This window comes from Pelodiscus sinensis, chromosome 23 (genome assembly GCF_049634645.1).
Source record: "Pelodiscus sinensis isolate JC-2024 chromosome 23, ASM4963464v1, whole genome shotgun sequence".
In the NCBI taxonomy this organism is placed as follows: Eukaryota; Metazoa; Chordata; order Testudines; family Trionychidae; genus Pelodiscus; species Pelodiscus sinensis.
In genome coordinates this window covers 16422255-16447169 of record NC_134733.1, presented here as the reverse complement: position 1 = coordinate 16447169, position 24915 = coordinate 16422255, and the positions used below count along the sequence as shown (strand labels likewise).

The 24915-nt window shown below is 51.5% G+C and overlaps 1 protein-coding gene across 1 annotated transcript in view; it reads left to right on the top strand.

The window, feature by feature from the left end:
• ACAP3 (ArfGAP with coiled-coil, ankyrin repeat and PH domains 3) overlaps nt 1-24915 on the top strand; it is a 212763-nt gene that overhangs the window by 106198 nt on the left and 81650 nt on the right. Inside the window, exon 4 of the mRNA XM_075906591.1 lies at nt 1436-1489. Within this exon, the coding sequence (XP_075762706.1) occupies nt 1436-1489 (54 nt within the window). The remainder of the gene's footprint in view (nt 1-1435; nt 1490-24915) is intronic.

The window sequence follows — 24915 nt, the reverse complement described above, 5'->3', positions numbered from 1 at the left end:
AATGTTTCCCAGGAGTGGGTAGACACCTGTGATGGTAGGTAGGTGCTTTTCCTTATGCCGTGGTGCACTAGGTTTCTAGGTGGTGCTTCCTTTGATTTCCCACCAGAGGTGCTTTATGCTCCAGGTTGGACCTCCCTGGTCAAGCACCTTCAAGACCTGAGTGGTTCCCAAAAGGGAGTTTGCTGGATCAGGGGAGAATAATTCTGGCCCCCTGCTGCTGGCCTTCAAGCTCTTCCAGGGGGCTGCCAGCCTCTTGGCTGCTGACTCCACCCTGGACGTGCCTTTGGTCCCAGCTCTGGCTACCAGCCTTGACTCCACTCCCAGTCGCACTCCTGGCCCCAGCCCTGGTCCTGCCTGTTGGCCCTGCCAACACTCCTGACCCTGGCCACCAGGACCAACCGTGCTTCCGGCTCCGGCTGCTGGCCTGGTTCCACTTCCAGCCACCAGCCACTCTGCCGCCAGACTCCTGGCCATCCTCTGCTTCCAGCCACCAGGGCTCTCTGGTCCAGCAACATCCATGGTCCAATAGGATGTTGGCCCCACATGTAGTATCTTTTCCCTATATATTCCCAGAAGGCAAGTGAGGGGACCAGGAATCAGGGCTTTGGGTCCCCTCCCCAGATTTGCCCCCAACTCAGTGTAAGACCTTGGACAAAAAAGACACATGAGCGCTCTGTGACTCAGTTTGCCTTCCTGTGAAGTGGGCTCAGTTTACCTGTCTCGCTAGAGAAGGACTGGAGAGCAGATGGTTGTGAGGCATAACACCCGCAAAGGACACTGAGGTCTTTGTAGTTATGTGCTGCTGCTATCAGCTGTGACAGGGAGGATCAGTGATATCCAGCGGACTCCATCGGAGGCAAGGAAATCATGCCAACCCTCATTCCCACTGGAGTCAGAATTGTAACCAAAATCTCCCCGGGCCCTCTAAGAGTCTGTCCAAAGCATTGGTCAATCTTTAGAAGGAAGCCATGCTAAAGAGATGCAAAATATTGGTCCCTCCAGGTGAAATTTGTGCCTGTAGAGAGGACCAGCCTGAGGTCTATTCACCATCTGAGTCTCACATAGGGGGCGATTTCACCTGGGCGTCTGAAAGATTCCCCAGATGACGTAGCACTGAACAGGTTTCAGAATCAGCTTCTTGTTTGCAAGAGGCATGATGGTTTTAAGAAGCCAGAATGCAAGCAGGATCCCTGGAATGTAGGTCAGTGAGCATCAGTTATTTGGGAAACATGGAGAGCCACTGTGCAAAAGAAACAGCCAGGCAGGGCTGGTTTCAGAGCTAAACCAGAAAGGACAAGTGTCCTCTGGCTTTAGTGCCAGCCATTTATTTCAATGCACAGTTGCCAAAGCTCATCAAGGGCTTTCACCTCCTGCCCGTGCTGGAGGAAGGGCAGCTGCCTGTCCATTCACTGCCTGTCCTCTTCTCCTTTCGCAGGAGTGCCTGGACAAATTTGGAGACAGTCTGCAGGAAATGATTAACTATCACATGGTAAGGTGCTGCTCGTTTTGTTTTGTGTGTTGGCTGCTGGCCCTTAATCATCTTGCCTCCCTCGCTAGATGCTCCTTAATGATCCGCTGGGTTGGGATCTGGCAGCAGTCGTGTGACACTGGACAAAGGGTGGATCTATGAAAGGATCCTCTTAAGAGTCCCTTTGCTGGAACACTTGGCTGCAATTACAAGGGTGAAGGGGTTGGGAGGAGGGGATGTTGCTGCCAGTTGTACAAGGTTCTTGTCTCTTTAATGAGTCACGTCCCAGCTCCGGGACAGCCTTGCATTGACCAATGGGGTTGCATTGGTGCAATGACTCGCAGGAGTGCTCTTTGTGCCAGAGTCACTGGGACTGCATTGGGTGCACCAGTGAATGGGTTTGCACTGGTCTGCAGGGGTACATTGATCGGTGGGGTTGCACCAGGCTACCTTGATTATTGTATTGATCAGTGCAGATGCACTAGTGCATAGATCCACGGTGGTGCAGCGGGCGCATTGATCCGGGAGGGCGTCAGTGCCGTTGGTTAATAGGGTAGTGGAAGGTGGGATTTGCCTCACTGGTTTTGACCAAACATGCAGGACACTGGATGGGAGGGTGGGCGAATGCTCTACCCAGCGAGGCAAATAGGAGACTTTCAGCACCCTCCCGAGCTGCAGGGGTGCTAACCTCACTCTCTTCTGTTGGAAAGGCAAGGCGCCAAACCAGGCCATGCTCTCTGAAGAATCTGCTGCGTGCTCCCCATCCCAGGCACCAAAGGAATCTTCTCTGCCTCAAAAAGCTAGGCAGAGAGCAGAGGTGAAAGTAAGCGGTTGCACCCTGGAGCGCAGCTCCGGCAAGCGCGGGCTGAGCTGTGGTAAAGGCCAGCAGGGAGCTATTTGAAGAGCTGGCAGGGACCCGGGTGCAATAGGACAAGACCTGCACGAAATGTTAAGTTACCTTCAGGGCTGGGAGAGAGAGATACATGCTGTGACCTTTTGGTGCCTGGGGCAACTGGAAAGAAAACTAGCGACTTTGCTGTCAGCAGCAGGTTGAGGGGGGGACGGGAGAAGATGCGGCATCTCTGTCTTGGCTTTTGCTGGAGCCTCACGGCAGCCAAAGCATCAGGGCCATGAAACCTCTGTCAAAGGGAGAGGCGCTAGAATGCTGGTTCCCCAAATGGAAAAGGCAAACCCAAACACTGTGGATGATTTGTTTTTCGTTGATGATTATGGAGGGGGCTTGTGTGTGAGGCCAGGGCAGGGCTAGATGGGGTCCAGAGGAACTCCAGGACTCAGCACTTCACCGTGAATGCCTCAGTTGCATCGCCTGCACGTATTCCAGACTGGAGGGGAAAGGACAGGATCCTCTTGGAAGCCCAGAAACATTGACCTCTTCCCACCTTGGGTCCTGCACCCCCGTCGACAGCTAGATGTGACTCTCAGCCAGCAGGTAGAATAGAAGGTGTATGAGTGGACACAGACTTGGCAGCACAGAACCCAAAAGCCATCAGTACAATCCATCTTGGGGACAGGAGGCCCAGAGCCAAGGGCCCCGACCCCCCTCTCTGCATCCCAAACCAGCGAGAGTAACTCACACACCCAGCAGCCCATCTCTTCCTGCAGCCAGCCCTGCCTCTAGCCTTTTTCCAGCTTCCCTGGGGGAAAAGATGTCACCTAGTCACACACCCCTCCCAGGCTCAGGTTATAGAAAACATCAGCCGTTGTGTACGTGAGGGAGATACTCACATCGAAGTTCCCATTCCCATCTAGCTAATGGTGCAGTGCCCAGGGAAACTGAGGCACACACATGGGTTACTACAGGACAGTTGAAATCCCATGCAACGTAACAAAGCAAACAGAGCGAATAGGATCCCCACGTCATCACATTTGGCTGCTCCTGATGCCGGGCATGCTTTGGGGTGTGCATTGGCTTGAGATGGCCATGTGAAGACCATGTGGAGGATGTGGTGTGAGAGGGGAAGCCCAGAGCTGGCAGCACAGGCGGCATTTATCCCAGCAGACTGACGGCATGGACTAAGCCAATGCGATATTCCAGGGGGGTGAGCCCCAGATAGCTGGAAGCCAAGAGCCTGTTGGAATGAGCAATCCCCTGGGACCACAGTCTGCCGGCTTGTGCGCAGCTTTGGGGTCAGGGATAAACTGAAGTAAATTAATGCCACAGTAAGAGTTAAGGAAGAAAGTCGCCAGATAAAGTCTGAGTCTAGACATCCATGTGTCTCAAAACCAGAGCACCTGGGCTGGGAGACCCCATCCTGCACTCCACGCTGAATGCTCATATTTATGAGCCTTGCAGAGGAGAAAGGGGCCTGAGACAGCTGTACTTTATTGGACTCAGTCGGGAACGAGAGCGCCACAGACCTAAGAAGGCATCCTAGTGTGACCCCGTTTTGCCCCCGGTGCTCCTGTCACTGCGCATTAGGGATGATGCATGCATGTGGGATGCAAGCTAGCTGTATGCGAGCAGAGGCAAAGCCGCAGTGTGTCCATCTTATTCTCTGGGAAGCAGGTAGGCAGAGCAAGTTTCCTACTTGGGAAATGAGATAGGGGAAGAGGTAAAAACACACCAAGGCTTTCTGGGCACGTTAGCGTGCGAGAACAAAGTCAACCAGTGATATAGAAACCCAACAGCAGAACTGTCCCAAGCGTGGGAGCGAACCAGAGAAGCGGGGGGGGGGGGCGGGGGGGGGAAGGGGAGGAGAAAGCAAGCGGTGTGAGAGGCCAGTCTAAACTAAGCGCACCTTGCTGGAGTAGCTGGACCAGTATATTGTACTGGCAAAACAGTCCCAGCTATACCCGGAAAGCTGTGGCGAGTATAGCTCATTCCAGCTCCACCCCGGAGTGAAATAAGCTATACTGGTAAAAGCTCTGCTGGTAGACTTGTGTGTATAGGAGGTGCTTCTGGTAATACAGCTCTATCAGCTGGCTATCTGTCAGTCGGCAATCACACCTTTTCACACCCCTGACTGATGCACTGTGTGTATGTGTGTGAGAGAGAGAGAACGGAGCGTGTGGGGAACAAAGGAATGAGAAGAGAAGACAAACCCCCTATATTCTGGTAGAAGGCCCACAAGAGAACCCCCCCAGCCCTAGCTGAGCCTACGGGAGGTTGAAACATCTATCAATGTTTAACAACATGCAGTTTGCTGAACTAGAAGTGCCAAACGTGCAGCCTCAGAGGAGATTAGCTAATTAAACCCCTGTTGCTACTGTGGAGGATGTGGCGTGAGAGGGGAAGCCCAGAGCTGGCAGCACAGGCGACATTTATCCCAGCAGACTGACGGCCTGGACTAAGCTGGTAGGCATGGGTCCACTCTTGGTCTCTCACTCTCTTTTTGGCCCTTCCACCAACCCTGGGGCCTAGTTTTTCCCTCATGCCTAGGGTTGCCAGGTGTCTGGTTTTGAACCGGACAGTCCAGTATTTGAGCTTTCTGTTCGGGAAACAAATTGAGAAAATATAAATGAGAAAATAGAAATGTCCGGTGTTTTCTAAATAAGATGTAATGTCAAGTGTGTCCGGTATTTTTGTTGAAACCATCTGGCAACCCTACTCAGGCCCCCAGTGACTTCACTGAAAGTCTCACCCCCCATGTGAGATCAGAATCCTTGTGGTGAGAGGGGAACGTTTTTTCCCTGTGACTCCCAGAAGCCCTGGCCTGAGCAAAAGCAACAGCAGTAAGAAGGGGAAGCCGGGATGTTCCAATGGGACTGGAGATCCCGGCTCTCCACCTTGAGGCCCAGCAAAGAGGTTGATTCTCCAAAACTGCTGAGCAGCTCCCCTCTGAAAATCCAGGCCCCTTTCAGGTGTCCCGGGGGGGGCATCAAAGGCTGAGGCACCCAGATCACTAGTCCCCAGGGCGAGTGGGGGGGTCTCTAAGCCTAGTCACGTTCTCTCCTTCATGAGTGGGTTAGCTATTTTGGCAACACTGTAAGCAGGAATTTACTCACGTGTGACAGCACATGGTGACCCCAAAACGTGGAGAAGGCCTTCTTCCCCTGAGTCCTACATGTAATTCCTGTGAACTTAATCCAGGATAATCCTACTTCCAGTGACGTCAGGGGGAGTTTTGCCATTGATCTCTCTGGGTGCAAACCTGAAGCATCTGGTCTACACTGGGACGCTGACAACATGTACCCAGAACCAACCACTGCACAGTTTTGGTCCCAGCGTGCATGGGGAGAACAACCCAGAATACAAAGGGATGTGGGCACTGAGATAGCTACCCACAGTGCATCACTTTCAAAGTTGACGGTAGCCACCCTACTGGGGATGCACTACTTTGAACCGTGTCGAATTCTTGCGCGCAGTGGGGATATGCATCTTCGACTTTACAAAACCGAGCGCTAAAAAGTCGAGCTTAATACATTCGATCTTATCTCGTAGTGTAGACATAGCCTCAGTTGTTACTCAAAGAGAGCTCTCCTTGGGTGGGAGTAGGTGAGAAGTGCAAGAGTTTATTCAGACTTCTGTTTAACTCTGGGATCAACGCTAGAAAAATGTAGGTCAACCTCATCTGCACGGATAGGGCAGGTTTGGAGCACGGAGGTGCAAGGGGCTGGGGTAACTACCTTGAAAGAAAACTACATTAAGCAGGCCACTTGGTATGAAAATGACCAAACTCGATTTGTAATTTTCATTTGTTCCCCCAGGGGGTGGACTAGGCTTTTCTGAGGTTATGTCTGGACATTTTCTGAGGTTACTCCTTCCAAAGTCTTTCCAGTTATGGGGGCACTCGGTCTCTGTCAGGTTTGTTCATGAAGGTGCAGTACAGCTAGATCTTTGGTGAGGACTTACCTCCAACCCCTCCCTGCTGTCACTGGCTTGTACCTGGCCTGGTGGACCCTTGTGGCCAGCAGAGGTTTGCAAGCTGTCTTCCTCCCAGCAGGTCTGTTGCAAGAGTCAGCGACTCTGGGACACATCAGCTGCTGTGATTGCTGCCCCTTCCCAGGACAAACTCTTCCTTTTAGGTTTGTTTGGCCCCAGCAAAGCAGGCTCTGCAGCCGTGCTTAGTAGTACTGGCTGAGCCCAGAAGGGTGTGCTAGCCTTTCCCTGACTGGGTTTTATCCCATCACACCCCACCTTCTCCAAAAGTGACTCTTCTGGGAACATCATCGCCTCTGCCAGCCGATAAGCAATGGCAGCCTTCCCAGGTCCAATATAGAGGTGCTGCCTCTAGTCTAGTGTAACCCCTCCTGCCTTCAATGGGGAAGTTCACAGGTACCCCTGGCACCGTTTTAAAGAGACAGCATCTCATTTTATGCTAGCTGCACGCAGCAAGGAGTTAGCTGGAAGGCTTACTTCTGCTCATCTCCAAACGGCAATTCACTTGGGGCCTTCTCCTGGAAATGTCTTTGGCATGACTGTCACAGCCTTGAGCTAGCTATGAAGCCTGTGTGATTAGCCAAGCTTTTTAGTGGTTTTCTGCTGCCTCCTTTCTTGTGTATGTGTGTGAACATCTTGACTCATCCGGGCACAAAGATGTCCGTTACGAAGCAGTAACCAGCACTGACTCCAGGCATAGGTCCAGTACTGTATGTATGACTGGAACAAATTTCAAAGAAGGAAGCATGCCCTAAAACTCAGTTGGAGGAAGTTAAAATCACTCATGCTTTAACTTCATTACTAGAGCATTGGTCTGGGAAACAGCCCAGTTTTTATCTAGTCCTACTAGGAGCATTCCCTGCAAAATCCATGTATGAGATGTATTGTTGAATGGAGAAAACTAATATGCCCAATTTTTTTTATACAAGATGCAAGCACAGAAAGAAAATAGCTTATTTGAAACAAAATCCAGTCCAAAAGAATGGATGATTTTATAGATAAGGAAGTGAGCTAGTTCTAGGGTTTAAGACCTAGATCTACAACCACCCTTTTCTTTGGACGTCAGGCAGGTCCCCTAATTGCTTTGTGCCTCAGTTTCCATATCCATGCAATGGGATCAATAATACATTCCTACTTTGGAGTGGGTGTTGTGCAGATCATTAGCAATTGTAAAGTTCTCAAGATAGCCGTCACACCAACATTTTTATTAAGTTATTTTTGTCCTAATATGAGTGAGAGGTGGGGGAGGGGAAAGTAGAGGGGTGGAGGCAAGGACAATAAGTTTAGTACTGAAATGAAGGATGCTAGGAGCAAAATTCGTCTCTCAATTATGCCCTGGGCTACTAGCAGAGTTCAAAAGAGACAGTGTGAGAAAATAAGATTGTTCCATGGAAAAATCCCACACTGGAGGAATTCCAACTACTCTACCACAATGAAGAGACTGCTTGGCAGAGCACTAGAAAATACAGCGCAGAGAACAATCTTGTATTGGCGAAAGGAGCTCATTAGATGGGACATGCCATGCTAAGGATCCAACCCATCACCATGGTAGGGGGTCAGGAAGGAATTTGCCTCTAGGTCAGATTGGCAGGGACTTTGTTTTTTGGTTTTTGTTTTGTTTTAAACTTTCTTTTGCAGCATGAGGTGGAGGTCACTTTAGGATCATTTGGGTTTCTCTCACTCACTCAATTGCCTGCCAGGTACTGGTGCACCTGTTCTTTGCCAATGGTACATAATCGTTTTGTCTCCTAAAAGCTGCAACGCTTTGGTCTGTTCTGGTAGTTCAGTCTGGCGTGTGAGTGTTCGGTAAGCGGCGGTCGTTTCCATTTCTAACTCTACGTGACTCTCTCACTTAATTGGCAAGTAGCGGCAGCAAGAGGCAAATGCTGTGATGTGTTTGCCCTGCTGAAGACCAAATCTGCTTTTGCAGCGGGTGTGGTGAGATCAGTAATGCCGGGCAGGCAGACGGGAGGGGGTGCTGGTGTATGGAAGATCGGATGCCCGGACAATGTTGCGTGGCTCTGATGTGTGGTTAGTTCATTGAGAATGTGTATTTTATACCACAAAGGAGAGACCAAGAGACATTGTGATGATAACGATGATGAAGAAGTAGAAGGTGAAGGTCCATGATACCTGGAACTAATCACTCTTCAGTGGGTCTTGTTTGTTTTGGCTGATGTGTTGGGGAACAGGGCTTGCTTTCCCAAGCCTGAAGGAAGTGTTCTTGTCACATGCCAGCAATGTCAGGGAGACTCATTTCTCTGGAGAAAATAGCCTTCCAAAGGCTGAAACAGTAGGCTTCCCAGCACATTCCTTTTGGTAGTGTGCACTTAAGGGCTTGAAACACAGAGTGTGACTGCACGGTAGATTCCTCCTCCCCTGCCCTGGGCTGTGGGGAGCTTCAGGGCTTCTCTGTGCTGCTCTCCTTCACTGTAACCCCCACAAGCTCCCACTAGAAACAATCCAGGCAACATCTGTGGCTTCATCCTGCCTCTTTGGGATCTACATTAGCTCCTGACAGGGCTAATGCACTCGGAGAAGCTACTCAGTAGCAGGGATTCTGATCCACTTAGAGTAGTTCGGCCGATCCGTTCCCTCAGTCATCTTTTTCAGTAGTCGAGTGTGTTCTCACTAAGGGGATGTGAAGTCATGACAGCCTGGGCTAGCCCCTTACTGGGTCTCGTAGAGGCCTTTGCCATCCAACTAGCCAAATCAAAGCCAGCTTGGCTATATCTGCAAGTGCTGCCGTCTCCCCTCTAATTGCCATGTGGACCTGCCCTCAATGTCGTGCTGGGAGATTGCGGGTGGGAATTTTTTGGGTCAACTCTCAACTGGTTTCTCCTTTTCCAGCTCCCGAACTTTGCTTGGGCAACAGTAAAGCTTGAAATGGAATAAACAGAACAAAGAAAATGTGACAAATATATTTGGAGTACTAATATGGTGGGAGAACGAGGGAAAGCCAGGCCCCAGCAAACACGCCTTTTATTGCTCCTAACCTGGTGCCCTCTCCTCTCTTGGGTCTGTCCGTGCTGCCCTATAGCTGCCCACTAGGGCGTGCTGGATCCGTGCTTCTTATAGTACAACCTCTTCCTTCGTCCCAAATGCGTCTCCACTTAGGCTCCTACTGAACCAAGGGAGTTGGCCAACGGGCTGCTTTCCCTAACGCTAAGTCACTGAGTCTCCCCTTTTCTTTCTCTCTCTGTTCCCATCACCTGCCCCAAAATGCACACAAGAGCCATCAGCCACGTGCCAGGCCCTTCCATATGACAAAACAACTTTTTCCTCTTCCGACAGCCTCTGGTGAATATCCTGAAATGTGAGAGTCCCCAGATCTGCCCGCAGCAAAAGGGCTTTGCCGGCCCCAGATCAATAATTCTCAGCTTGACGGGTGGCTGGACCGAGAGTAACGAGGCAACCCGGTGGCGGGTGGAATTATGGCCGTGCCGTAGCTCACGTATGTATCCTGTAGCCTCGTGCTAACAGGCATTACATCACGCTCTGGAGACTGGTCCCCAGCGAGGGGCCGATTGGAGAGCCCAGCTCCCCATGCTGCTGCTAAGGACAAGGGTTCTGCCTAGTGGTGTCACTGGTCTCATCAGAGTGCAGAGCTGCTGCAGGGATAGCGGAATCCCCCCCAGGGATGTAGGGAACAGGGACTGTCCTTTGCGGCACGGCTGATTGGCCGCCCAGAATAAAGTGTGTTTGGAAATTGGCAGCTGAGAGCTGTCTGCACCCCACTTGAAACAGCTAGGGAAATCCTGGGGCTGTACCGAAGGGGCTAGCCCTGGTGATGACTTCACTCCCAGCATCAGTATCCTAACGTGGCTCCCCCTAACCCTGGCCACGTCTCTGGTGAAATGTCCATGCAGGCTTGAGCCCCTCCCCCCCCTCAGTCCCAGCCAACACTGCCCCTGCGGGCTGTGCTCAGCGCCTGCTCACCAGGTGGGGGCGAGTGGTGTGAGCGGGGGCCGGAGGACCCAGGAGGAGCAGAGCATGCCTGTGCAGCCAGCGGTTTCCCCTTCCAACAGCCGCTTCTCTCCGACTGGCAGCATGGCCACCCTCTGCTCCTGCAGCCTGCGCTTGCGCTGCCCGTCTGCTACCCTGCGGCTGCATGTGAGCTTCCCTCCCTGCCCTGCTCCGGCATCCGGTCTGGGAGAGTTGACAACCCCCTGTTCCCGCAGAGTGGGGGTGGGGCGCCGTGCTGGGCTGCATAGGGAACCAGCACTGGCAGGGACGGCCCTGGCAGCTATCCAGTGATGACTCAAAGCCCAAGAGCAAAACTCTTGTCATCCGGACCCATGAGAGGGAACAAATGTCAAGGAGACACAGGGAAAAAACCCCCTCAAGGGGCTGTTTCTGGTGACATTAAAATCCACAGGAGTCACAGAACCCGCCAGGGGAATTTTTGTCCAGTGCAATGGTGTTTTAAAGCATTTTATGTTTATATTCCACTCACCAATGGTGCTAGTATGAAGGGGGTACCATGATAGTACTGACTGAGCTGTATGTGAGCTCCCGATCTGTGGGAACGCACCAAAAATATTATCTATCTATCTATCTATCTATCTATCTATCTATCCCAGTGGTTCTCAAACTATCTTCCATTGTGGGCCGGATATACAGCTCTCTGTGTGTTATGTGGTCTGCATTCACACAATATATAGACTACCATATAGCCCTGATAATGTCACAGGGCAGCAGCTGCAGGTAGAGAACCACTAATGTAATCAGTTGATTTGATGTATCTATGTGTCAGAAGTGGTGGGGAAATAGGGTGTATTTTACAAGTTTTTTTTTAATGGAAAGTTCATCTGTTTGTTTGTTTTTTGTAATTGAGAAATTTCACTGAAAAAAAACAAAATGAAGAAAATTTCCTACCAGGTTTATTTCCCCACCCCAATTCCCCCCTTTTCTGTCTTTGTATGCATCCATCCATTTCCATCTATCTGCCCCAGAGGTGAAAGTGAGATAAACTTTCTCACAGGTACTGTCCTATTGCAACCCGGGTCCCTGCCAGCCCTTTCAATAGCTCCCTGCTGGCTTTTGCTGCAGCTCAGCCAGCTCCAAAAGAAGATGCACACCAGGGCACCCCGCTTACTTTCACCTCTTATCTGCCCCGAATGTTCCCCTCTCGCTCCCTCATCTATCAGGAATCACTGAGCTAAGAAGGAAAACCATGCCAGTGGAAATACAGGGGCAATACAGTTATTTGGGTGGAGCCCTTTATATCCATGTATGGCCCTTTAGCAGTCTGTTTTCAGATTTCAAAGTTGTGACATTATAGTTGCTCTCTCCAGCACGATTCCACCCAGGCCACAGCTCTGTGCCTCATCTGGCCTTAAAGCATGCAGTCCATCTCTAATTGCCGTGGCTACGTCACAGCGTCTAGCAGCCGCCTCCCGAAGAGACGTAGCTTCACTGAACGGGCTGAGAAGCATTTCCTGCTGTCAAGGAAAAAAGAACCACCCAGGCTGTGAGGAGTCAGAGAGGCTGATGCCAGATGTCTCGGGGCCGACTGTTGTTTTTTAGGCCAAGAGAGAGAAATAGCTAAAGGATGGGAAAGGATAATTCCTCCAAGCTCCATGCTCCCCACAGAGCTGGTGGGGCTGGGAGTAGTTTCCTATAGCACATGGTGATGTGCCAGATACCTCAAGCAGCTCCGCTAGGAAACATTTTCATGGATGCAGAATTGCTACCTGACAAAGTGAGTTCAGTAGGATTAGTGTCATGACGTCGGTGTCATCATGTCACAGGGCAATGACATTTTTCCCTCTACCCCAAAACTTTGGGATAATGTCCAGTGGGCTCTCTTACATAATCAGAATTGGGACATAGATCGAGCGTGAAAGCAAAAGTGCGGGGTCCCAGTGAGATTCCAGATTCTCATTAGTGTATTGAGTTGCCAGAAGTTTGGAGGTTGTGTTCAAAAAAACCCCCAAAGGCCTGGGTTTTTCTGTGACCTACTTGAATCGCTTGGGGCTGAGAACAAGTTTCCTTGTGACATTTAGGTGCTTCCTACTCCTGGGTGAAGCTCAGAAGCAGCAGTAACAACATGTGAGGGGCAGGAGCATCTGATCTGGACTTCAAGTTTTAGGTGCTGGTTGCATGGCAGGACTCACCACCACGGTGCCTCCTGCTGGTGACTCTGGGAATTAGTCCTTCAGCCCTGGAGAGCCCCCTTTCAGCTGGTGTCACACCTGCTGTGATCAGCTCTGCCACTCTGTGTTCGGACCCCCGTCTCTCCCAGATTGTGGCATCCTCCCCTCTGGGTACCACCCTGCCACAACACCCCTACACTCTGGGGTCCTCCCCTTCAGGGAGCCCCCAACCCTTTATGTCCACCTTGCCTCAGTGACCCACTTCCAGTTGTCATCTAGCCCCTGCCTCAGGGGCAAACTGCAGCCTGGCCTGCAATAACCACTCAGCATTGGCAAGGGGGTGTGGACCTGCTGCCTTCTGCTATCCTGGCTGTGTCCCTTAGTAGCCTCAAGCCTGGCCAGAGCTTCCCCAGCCCTGCCTGCCTGCCTGCCATTCCCCAGCTATTCTCTGTCTGAGGAAGCCTCTAGTTTCCCTGGCAGCCAGGTCCCTCCTATTCCACAGCTAGAGCAAGAACAAATCTGTCTCTGCACCAGGAGCTCTTATTTATACAGCCTCAGCTGGGCCTAATTGGCTGTCTCTGCCTCAGCTGCTGGCTCCACTGCTCCAGCCCTCTTCCAGGGCTGGGTTTGAACCCTTAAAGGGCCAGTGCAGGGCAGACACCCCCATATAGTGCCCTTCACATTTTGGATGAATGATTTGCTTGGTTTGTCTTCCTGCCAAACTATAACACCCACCCCTATGTGTAATCCCTGCTAACTCACTGACCGGGAATCCCGTCCCCTCCTTGTGGCTCAGTTAACACGGCTTGAGTGAGAAGGACCTTGCTGAAAAGCAGTTGGGGAGATTTTCCCATTGTGATGAGGTGTCCCAGTCCCTCACTCTGGGTGAAACAGCTCAAGGAGCACGACATGCCGCCATGAGGTGGCTTGCTCGGCCTCTTGTTCCAGGAACTGCTACTGGGCCTCAGCCCCGGCCTGCTGTTCTTCTGCAAGATGCCTCCACAAATCCTCCCTTCCCCACTTGACAAGGGAGGTGGGGGCTTGGTCATCCCGCTTCTCCCACCATGGGTTGTAGCATGCACTGATTATTAACATGCCCCCCTGGCTTAGGACAAGGCACTGCTGGAATTCTTCCTCTCTAGTGCCCCCTTGTGTCCTAATTCAGATGTGTTCTCCCCTTCCACAGCCTAGCCTTCCAGCTCAATCAGCTCTCAGTCTGGTTCTCTTTCTGTGTTCGCAGAACACAGATTAAATCTGAATTTGGGATAGCTCAGAATACTCCATGGTATACACACTGCCCTTCGCCGTGTTGTCCTGGGGTGGTCTCCTCTCTGGGCCAGATTACTGGGGTAAGGGCAGAGAGACCCATTCTCCCGTTCTAGCTTCACCCACAACTGAGCCCTAGTGAAAGCAGCCAGCCCTTTTTATCTGACCTGCTAGTGTAACCCACACACCAAGTGTGGTTTATCTGACCTGCTAGTGTAACCCACACACCAAGTGTGGTTCACTATCCCATGTAGTGGCACCTAGATCACTTACAGCAAGAGATAACAACAAGAGACCTCTACAGCCTGGGCTGAGTGCCAGCTGGCTGTTAGCTCACACAATAGAGACTCCTGCAGTAAGCTCCAGAGATCCCAGGTTCAAATCTACCCAGTGGTGGTTACACTAGGCTCTCCTTGGCCTCTGTCAGCTCCAGGCCCTTCTCGGTGTCAGAGAACCACCTCTCATGGGATCTACCTGCAGCTGATCATGGGAGGTCACGTTCTAGGCAACCTCCAGGTGTCTGGACTCACGGCTCCTTTTATCCACCTTCTTAGGGCGAGGTGTAGGGCCTCCCGCAGGGGGCAATGAATGCCTGGTACATCCAGTCACACCCATGAACAATATTCTCGACACACCAGACTGGAGTCCAGGGAGCCTCCTGCTAGGCGGCTTGCTCGGTTCAGTCCCCTGACAGTGGAGTGGCAAGGAAATGAGCTGCGGGAAGAGTATGACACCAGGGAGAAATGTTGTAATTGTCCTGTCTCCTGTCTGCTGGAACAACCTGCAAAGTGTTTGCCTGCTCTTTCTTTCCATGGCCCTGTCGGCCACTCCCTTGCTCAGCATGGAGAGCTTAGCTCCACTACGCCAGCAGTTGCACAGGGCAGGGGTTCAGGGAGAGACAGGCTGCTGCCGCAGCTGCTACCCTGTGCGTACAAGGGCAGAGGCGTGGATGTCAGGAACACTCTCCGCTGAGCTGACTGCAGGCCTCGCTGTAGCCCATGGAGTCATTCAGAGCTGCACAGGCAGCAGAGCGGGCCATTCTTTTGGAAAACGTGGCAGTTACCGTGGCAGAGTAGCACGGATTAGTCTCCGGGTCAACAGGGCATCTATTCCAGCTCCCACTGAAGCCAGTGGGAATCTTTCTGTTGACGCCTGTGGGCACTGGCTCAGGCCCAGGAGGTGCTTGTTGCAGGAGGTGCTGTTTTTTCAACAGAACATAAAATTAAACTTTGGAGTATTTTTGAACACAGATGATCCCAGGAGCCTTTTAGCAGGGATGCTTAACCCAATGCACTAACGATATTCCCACTCAGATATTACCTTATGCCTCCATAAAGATCCCTGCCTCTTCTCTGAGATGTGTTACTTTTCACTTCCTGTCTTATAGGTAGTGCCGTGTAACTATATGCTCTTACGGCTATCATGTTCCACCCCAGAAGTGGCTGCATTTTAGTGATGAACAGAATGACTCTCCTGCGATCAGCTGACACTTCTGCTTTGTCTAGAAATTAGTGTTACTTTCCCTTTCTCAGTACAGAACAATCCTTCTAGTTAATGTATCGGTGGGACAATACCTAAGCAACAGGGATGCTGTCCATGGATGGCCGTACCTCCAAGTTACCATGCATTTGGTGTTTGCTGATCCCTTCTTGTTGCTCCCAGGGTGAAATCCTGGCCATATGCAAGTAAATGACAAACCTCCCATTAAAAAAACAATGAGGAGTCCTGTGGCATCTTAAAGACTTAGGATATGTCTACACTACAGCGTTATTTCGAAATATCTTATTTAGAAATAACACATCTACACACAAAATGCATTTCAAAATAGCTTTTTGCTATTTTGAAATAGCACATCCTCGCTGATTGGACGCTGAATCGCAGGAGAGGGAGTGGGGTTTGAGAAGGAGTTTGGGTGAAGGAGGGGGTTCGCAGTGCACGAAGTGCCCCCTACCCCTGACACAGAGAGGCAGATGGAGAAGCCAGCCACTCTGAGACTTGGGGATGCTCCCTGCCTGTGGGTCTACTGGGGTGGGCTATGGGCCAGACTGAAAGGCTTGGTGGGCTGGATCTGGTCCCCATATCTTGCCCACTCCTGCACTAGATTTTTGAGTCAAGCTGACATCCCAGTGACTTGGCCAAGCTGGGAGAAAGGGTAGGTGATAGAGTTTGGAAGATCTTAGCCCAAATGTCATCTGGGAAAGCCAGACCCAGGCAGGGAACAATTCCATATTTAAAAATCAGGCTTATAAAACCCATTTGGATTTAATCCGTTTTATTTTGCTTTTAAAATTAAATGTAGGAGCCATTTATAAAGTGTCCAGTGGATGATCTCAGCTGGCAGAATGAATAAAAGAGCAATATGAGAAGAGCTGGTACCAAAGTCGGAGTCTCTTGTTACTCAGCTGGGATTTGGCAGGCTTGAAATGCACATCTATTATCAGGGGTCCCATGGAGAGGGTTGAAATTAGAGCTGTATCCTCACAGGCCTTCAGCCTGTTCCCTGCATCTTCCAGAAGGGATGTGAAACAGCCCTCCTTGCTCCATGTGCTCATTTAAGTGTCCAAGCAGTAGGGGCAGGAATGCTTGCCCGGTGCCATGGCCTAAATCCTAACCTGGGGTTTTGGGATGAGGTGAGTTCTCCCACCTCTTATCATCAGAGCTCAGGGTACAAACCTTGTCTTCATTAGAAAAGGGTTTAGGGGTCAATCCACATCACCCACCCGCTGGGCCAACTAACAGTCTGCTCTGGTCGGGAATAGCAGGCATGGCTGCAGGTCAGGAGTGAGGGGCATTGGCAGAGCTGTCTGCGGCCCAGGACTGGATTAGTGTGTGCGGGGTGGGGGATAGGCTGCAACTCAGGACTGAAGGTCTGAGCAGAGGTGGGTGTGGGGTGCTTGGAGGGAGCTTTCTGTATTACACCAGACCCTGGCTTCATTTCCACTTAACCCACTCATGAAAAGTGATAATATTGGATTAAATTAAGAAAAAGAAAAGGCTCCCACATTCTCCTCCTCCTCCCTGTACCTACCCCAAGGTTGTTCCCACCAAGCATCCCTGTCCCAGAATGAATCCCAGAGCGATGCCATGGAAACAGAGGGTCATTTCTCTTCCCAGTGGCAGATGCTACCTCCCTAACTAGGCATCAACCTACACAGCAATCCTAGTCACCGTTTATACTCGGGGCAGGACATCCAAACTGAAATAGTGAGGACCGCCTAAGATCCCATTCTCTTGTCCTGGACTCTAAGCCCTGGTCTCCACTGCAGAATTACTCCGCTTGAAATACGTTGCTTGGAGATGTGAATAGTCCACATATACAGACCCGAGCACTGGTGTAGACAGAGCTATGTTGGTGGGAGAGCTGCGGCCTCTCGTGGAGGTGGAGTAACTAAGATAATGGGAAAAGCTCCATCCCATCAGCTTAGAGCATCTTCCTTAAAGCACAGTGCCGATGTGATGGTGCCAATGCACCATTTGCAAGTGCAGACCTGCCCTGAGTAATCCCCCTTAAGCACACATCTTTTTATGCACTGCTCTGGGTTAGTTCATTACTCCGAGAAGCCTCATCCCTCAGCCACCAAGTCTGGAGCTAGTCACTCAAATCTTTTCCTACGCTGGACCTCAAGTAGCCAGTCCCTGCAGGCAGCCCGTGTCCAGCAGAAAGAAGTGGCCTTTCCTTCCCCTTGACTTAAGCAAACATGTCCTCATGGTGGACGCCAATAATAGAAACATTCCAAATGCGGGTTCAGGTGGAAACCAGATGGCTTTGTTGCTCTTTCCTTCCCCTGAACAGCATTACAAGCCTAGGGAGGCACGGTCAACATGTAAACATCACTCGGGGAGCAGCTTCATGGGAAACGTTGGAGGCCAGTGGCTTTTGTAGCTTGTTCCGAGAGGGCAGACCCATGCCAAAAGCAGCAAATAATTTACATTGGTGAAGCCAGAGAGTTGGGTGGTCTGTCCCCTCCCTCCACCTCCTCGTTTGCATCTGTTCATATTTAGAGGCCATTCTTGACGGTTTGTATCCGGCTAGACTCTGGCATCCCACTCGCTTTGTCCTTGGCGGCTGTCATCTGTGTAGCAAATGTATTGAGGATCCAGCCAACGCTGCTGCTGAAATCTCTTACCCACAATGCAGATGGACCTACGGTAGCAGGCCACTCTGTAGTCTAGGGCACGATTCACTTCTCTCCCAACGGGCACCTAGAATCATAGAGTCCCAGGGCTGGAAGAGACCTCAGGAGGTCGAATCCAACCCTCTGCTAAAAGCAGGACCAACCCCAACTAAGTCATCTCAGCCAGGGCCTGGTCAAGCCAGGACCTAAAAACCTCTAGGGATGGAGATTCCACCCCTTCCCTGGGGAACCCGTCCCAGTGCTTCACCACCCTCCTGGGGAAACAGTTTTTCCTAATATCCAACCTAGATCTCCCCCACTGCAACTTGAGACCATTGCTCCTCGTTCTGTCATCTGCCACCACTGAGAACAGCCTCTCTCCGTCCTCTTTGGAACCTCCCTTCAGGTAGTTGAAGGCTGCTGTCAACTCTCCTCCTCCCCCCACACTCTTCTCCTCTGTAGACTAAACAAGCCCAAATCCCTCAGCCTCTCCTGATAAGTCATGACCAGCCATGGAGATCATCCACTGCAATCACCTCTGCCTGTCACTGGAAGCTTCCCGTAAAGTCTCACAGCACTGTCAAAAAGTGTAAGGGACTCCTCCCGCAGTGTCCTGGCTGTCATTCCCTCTCAGTAGTAGAGGGAGGAGGGAAGGGAGGGAGGGAGAGAAATAGATGTTGAAAACTGCTGTGATTGCCTCCACAATCACTGTGCTGCTTGTCTTCAGCCAAAAACTTTGGAGATGCTAATGTGTAAGTCTAATAGGGTATGTCTACACTACCCCGCTAGTTCGAACTAGCGGGGTAATGTATGCATACCGCACTTGCTAATGAAGCCCAGGATTTGAATTTCCCGGGCTTCATTAGCATAAGCGGGGAGCCGCCATTTTTAAATCCCCGCTGCTTCGAACCCCGTGCAGCGTGGCTACACGGGGCTCGAACTAGGTAGTTCGGACTAGGTTCCTATTCCGAACTATCGTTACTCCTCGTGAAACGAGGTGTACCGGTAGTTCGGAATAGGCACCCTAGTCCGAACTACCTAGTTCGAGCCCTGTGTAGCCGCGCTGCACGGGGTTCGAAGCAGCGGGGATTTAAAAATGGCGGCTCCCCGCTTATGCTAATGAAGCCCGGGAAATTCAAATCCCGGGCTTCATTAGCAAGTGCGGTATGCATACATTACCCTCCTAGTTCGAACTAGGAGGGTAGTGTAGACATACCCATACTGTGCACAGGTTGAACCTCCCTAGTCCAGCACTCTCTGGTCTCGCAACATCCGTGGTCCGGCATGATCTCAGTTAGCCAGATGTCCGCTTATCACGGGTGTGGCCAAGTTTTCTGCAGTCTCGTAAATTTATTTATAGCCACCAGCCCTGGCTGTCAGTGTTCTGTGCTGTTCTTTAGCTCTAATTTATTCCAAATGTCTCCTAAGAGCACAGTGAGCAGTGCGAAACAATATTGACCTCCCGTGGTCTGGCAAATTCTCTGGTTCGGCATCCGTCAGGTCCCACGGGTGCTGAACAAGAGAGGTTCAACCTGTAGTGGAATGAATTCAAATTCCATTTCAGTGGGCTGACATGGACAACTGATTCCCGTGGGCAAACCTATCAGTCAATGCATTGTTTGGTCTGTTTCTCATTGGTAGACAAAGGGACAGAGAGCACAAATCTGACTGAAAATCAATTAGCCTTATTTTGCTAAATCCCTTAGGCACTTTTGAAAACCGTCCCCCCCATCTGAAACTGGCCCCTTACAGGCCATACTTGACTCCGTATAGCCTGTGAGACAAGGCACTGGGCTAGTACTTGGGACACCTGGGTTCAGATGCTGGCTCTGTTAATGGCTGACCATGGGCAAGTCCCATCCAGGGGAGCGGACAGCACTGCGGGGCCTCTGGGCAAAGTTGGGGGAGGGAAGGTGGAAGCTCCACCCTCCCAGAAAGGGCGGGGCCTCAAGCAGGATGGGCAGGGCTGGGAACAGCCAGTTCTCAGCACCATCCAGATTATACCACTGCTGCCACCAGTCCATAGTGCCCCCTGTGGCATGCTGCCCAGAGCTCGGGTGGCGATTTAAAGTGCCCGGGCCTCTGGCTGCTGGCACAATAGCAGCGGCTGTGGCCAGGAGCCTCGGGCCCTTTTGAATCGCCATGCCCTGGGGAAGCTGCATCCTTTGCTTCCCTGCTAGGGTTGCCAGGTGTCTGGTTTTAGCCCAGACAGTCCAGTATTTGTGGCCCCTGTCTGGTAAAGAAAACCCATAAAATACTGGACATGTAAAATGTCCAGTACTTTCTGTTTTTCTTGGATGGAACGCCACTGGGGACATTCTTTCCCTGCCGCATCTGGCGGGGGGAGCGGGGAGCACGGGGATTTAAAGGCGCAGTGGATTTTGTTTTTTTTTGGCTCAACCCCAGTTTTTGCGATTTTTTGTGAAAGTATCATAAGAACATAAGAACGGCTGTACTAGGTCAGACCAAGGGTCCTTCTAGCCCAGTATCCTGTCTACTGAAAGTGGCCAGCACCAGGTGCCCCAGAGAGGGTGGACCGAAGACAATGATCAAGCGATTTGTCTCCTGCCATCTCTCTCCAGCCTCTGACAAACAGAGGCCAAGGACACCATTTTATCCCCTGGCTAATAGCCTTTTATGGACCTAACCTCCATGAAATTATCTGGCTTCTCTTTAAACTCTATTATAGTCCTAGCCTTCACAGCCTCCTCTGGCAAGGAGTTCCACAGGTTGACTACACGCTGTGTGAAGAAGAACTTTATTTTATTTGTTTTAAACCTGCTACCCATTAATTTCATTTGGTGACCTCTAGTTCTTCTATTTAGGGAACTAATAAATAACTTTTCTTTATCGGCCCTCTCCACACCACTCATGATTTTATAGACCTCTATCCTATCCCCCCTCAGTCTCCTTTTTTCTAAACTGAAAAGTCCCAGTTGCTTTAACCTCTCTTCATATGGGACCCATTCCAAACCCCTAATCATTTTAGTTGCCCTTTTCTGAACCCTTTCCAAGGCCAAAATATCTTTTTTGAGGTGAGGAGACCACATCTGTACACAGTATTCCAGTATCTGGCAACCCTATCCCCCGCATTTGCAAGCTTGGTCACATCATCTCTCTGTGCCTCTAATTCCCCATCTCTACCATGAGGAGAATGATACGGTTCTCCTTTGTGAAGTTGGAATTGGTCCTGCCGTGGGTAGGGAGCTGGACTTGGTGACCTCCTGAGGTCTCTTCCAGCTCTATGATTCTATGAAGCCCTTTCAGCTCGAACACTGCTAAGAGCGAAGGGTGTACTTGTCTTGTATATTATTATTTTCACGTAGTTACAACCACCCATCCCAAACAGTTTGCCGAGATCATCTGGGGCTGTTTAAGGGTGACTCAGTCGGCATAGGTATTTATCTTGGCACCTATCGGAGGCTCTCTGAAGGTCCTGCCTGTAAATCTCCCTTGCAGGAAACAGTGCTGATCTCAGTTTATTTGCCTAAAAAAGGATGAAAGTGTGACTCCTTCTGCCAGACTTTGAAGCGGCATTTCTGAGGGATGGAGGCAAATCAGAACAGGCCATTGGATCCCTGAGGGCCATGCTCTTGTCCTCCAACCAGGCTGCTGCCTTCTGCAGTGCCATCTGTGTTGGGTGTGAATGTGGCTGGGCATGGCCTGTGTTTGGGCGACTGCTCCGTCCTCTCAGAGCTGAGTCCTGGAGTGGGCAAGCCAGAGACCAGCCCGTCACATCTGTGCTGCCAGTTCTGCTGGTGCTTTTTTTACACCAGCAGGTGCAGCGGGGCTGACTGGCACTCCAGTGGCAATTCAAAGGGGCTTGGGGCAGCCGGGATCTCCGGGCCCCTTTGATTCTCCAGGCCCCGAGGCAATTGCCGCCTTTGCCCCCTACTCTCGGCAGGCCTGGCAAGATGCAAAAGGCCACCTGAAAACAGGAAGGGAGAACTGGCCATTGCAGGGGCAGGATATGATGCCCTGGAGCCTGGCACTAGAAACCCAGGTGTGCAGGGCAGCCACAGGGAGCCGCAAACCAAACCAAACGGGGAAAAGAGCCTTTTACAAGCCCATTGCGAGGGGTTAAAAACACGACCAGCCTAGGCCAGCTGCCTTGCAGCCGCCTCACATAGCCAGTGGCTGAGAACATTCTTCGGCACTTAATCTTGGGGCTGAATCAGCCTCCAGTGACAACGGTGTGGATCTTCTGGAAAGAACTTGCATGGCCAAAGGAAAGTAATTTAAAGGCAGCTTCTGGTGACGGCATCCTCCGAAGGAAAGAAGCATGAACGGTTCACTGGCTTCCAGGAACAGGGGGCGAATCGGCAGGAGGGGAGGGTTCCCTGTCTGTTTAGGATGAGCATGCAAGGAGCATCGTGGCTCCCCACACGAGCTGGGCGCTGTACAAACATGGAACGAAAAGACAGCCTTGTCCCAAAGAGCTGATCATTTAAGTTTAAGGCAAGAGCGAGGGGGCCAGCAGCCTTGCTGGGCCCCTGGGCAAGGTGGAGGGCAGGGCTGGCTCCATGCTCCTAAAAGGGGTGGGGCCTTAGGCAGAAGAGGCGGGTCCACCCAGACTGCAGCAGCAATTTAAAGGACTCATAGCTCCAGGCCCCTTTAAGTCACCAGGCCCTGGAGAAGTTGTACCCTCTGCCCCCCTCATTGGCAGGCCTGGGTGAAAGACACCACATGAATACAGACAGAGGCTGATCACAAGCAACACGGAAGCATCTGGGGCTGTTTACCAAGCTGGTTAGAGTAAGGGGCCTTGTAGTAGGGCCCATGTTCCGCTCCTCAGTGGCAATTCCGTGCAAGGTGTTTTACAGGGAGCTCTTATGAGGGTCCAGCGCACAGTCTGGACAGCAGGATTTTAAAGGAAGGGATTCACCTCAGAGTAACCATCTCTGGGAAGACTCAGGCACAAGAGCTGTGGGCTGTTGGCAAATTGTGCGGCATGAGTTTGGTGGGTCTCAGCTCACTTCCCACAATACAAGCGCCCCTGGCATAAAAACTACCCGCATCTGGCAGGCTCAGCAGAAAGTCCAAGGGCTGAATGGGGCCAAGATACTGAAGCCTTTGCCATAGAGTGGATCTCTCTAGGTCAGAGTCTGGGTATCTGGGTGGGGGGCAGACAGTAAGCAAAACAAGCTTTCCTCCATGCTTTCCTACAGGCATCCAGAGTTGGGATGCTTTGGGAGGTGGAGAGCCAGGGTCCCGGCCAGAACCAATGAACAGTGTCATATTAGCTGATGATTTGCTGTTCTGCCCGTCTCCACATCTGCAGGATCTTGGGGTATGACCAGAGAGCAGTGTTCCCTGTAAATTGAGTGTTTGGGCAACTACCCAGGGGAGATTCAGGTGCCACCCAGCTGATTAGCAGAACACCCACAGCCTGCAGCAGGTGTTTCTACTGGCAGTGCACATCTGCACATACCTTGGTGCACATAACAAAATTTATTCTTCCCACGAATGGAAAAAAAACAGAGGGAACACTGCAAGAGATCCCCTGTCCATTTGACCTCATTTAGTGAAAGTGCTGCATCAAGAGCAGGTTGGATAGACATCGTCAGGGATAATATAGACCAGGGGTGGGGAACCCTGGATCCAGCCTCTGAGGCTCAGGACCCCCAAGCTTTGGGGAATCCGTGGTGGTGCTCCAGCTCCCTCTGCTGGCCTACTGTGGAGCTGGAGCATAGAAAATCTACTAGCCTCTCTCCCTCCCAGGCTCTGGTGTTTGAGAAGGAGAAACACTCCCCACATTTTCCTCAATTGGGGGCCACATCAGTGAGGGGGGGGGGGTTGTTTTTGCTTCTCGCTTGTGTGGTGTGCAGCCCCAGACTGATTTTCCTGTGGGTCAGCAGCCCCCGACCCAAAAAAGGTTCCCAGCCCCCGATGACTTGGTCCTGCTGTGAGGGCAGGGGACTGGACTTGATCTCTCAAGGTCCCTTCCAGTTCTAGGATTCGATGATTCTGTGATCATTGCAAGGCATGTCTGAAATGCCCCTCACAGCAGCGTCTCCATGGGGCAGGGGGAGCAGATATGCAGACCTCACCCTACTGGGACAGCGTCACTGGGAGCGAAGAGACCAGATGCCTTTCAGGACACGGAGGGGAGATTTTGGAATCACTAGAGCTATGATGGGTGTGATTGGGGCCCTGCTGGGACCAGTAGGGGAAGATGATGTTTAAGAGCAAGTTCTACCTCTCGCCTTCTATACTTGTGACTATGCTGCTTCTAAGGGCTGTCTGCGGACAAGCCCAGTGGGTGTGTGCCTATAGAAGAGGAGAGGGGAGACGTAACTTGCTGCCTGGGCCTAACCTCAGAGGCCAGCATGCTTCTCCCACCGCTGACATTAAAACCACCGGGGGCAGTTTGAGGGGAGAGCGCTCTCTGCTGACACAACAAGGAACCCGAACTAACAGGAGTTGCACAATCAGAATACAAGCTAGTGGGGCAGATGCTGGGGAGCCGGGGTGTTTGCATATGAAGGTGCATTCTCTCGAGAGAGGCTGTCCTAACCTTCAGTAGCTCATAGGAGCCACTGTCCAGGAGCTTTTATGGTGATGGGAGCACTGAATGGGTGGAAATAAAGTTCTGCTATAAATCCGAAGTGGTTGTGGTCGCTTTAGTTAATGTGCATATCCTCTCCCCCACCATGGGAGTAATACCAGCTATCCCCTTAGGAGCCCAGGAATGCTTCATCTGAAACCCGTGTCTGTGTTCAGGGTCAGCCCTGTTGGCTTAACTCAAGGGTGGGGAACCTTTTTTGGGTCGGGAACTGGTGACCCACAGAATAATCAGTCGGGGGCTGTACAAACTCTCACTGATGTGGCTTCCGATGGAGAAGGAGAAAGACGCTCCCCATATTCCCCTTGCACACCAGAGACTAGGGGGGGCTAGTCTAGTAGACTTTGTATGGTCCAGCCCCGCTATGGTGTGTTCCAGCAGGGGGCTGGAGCACCAGTGCAGGCTCCCCAGTGCCGAGGGGGAGCCCTTATCCCTGGAGGCCGGATCCAGGCAAGTCGGGGGCCACTTCCCCACCCATTGCTTAGCTGCTGAGGATGCCACCTGACACGCCATTGTGTCCAGATAGAGCAGTGCAGAATGGAGACACATCTGTGTGTCTCTGC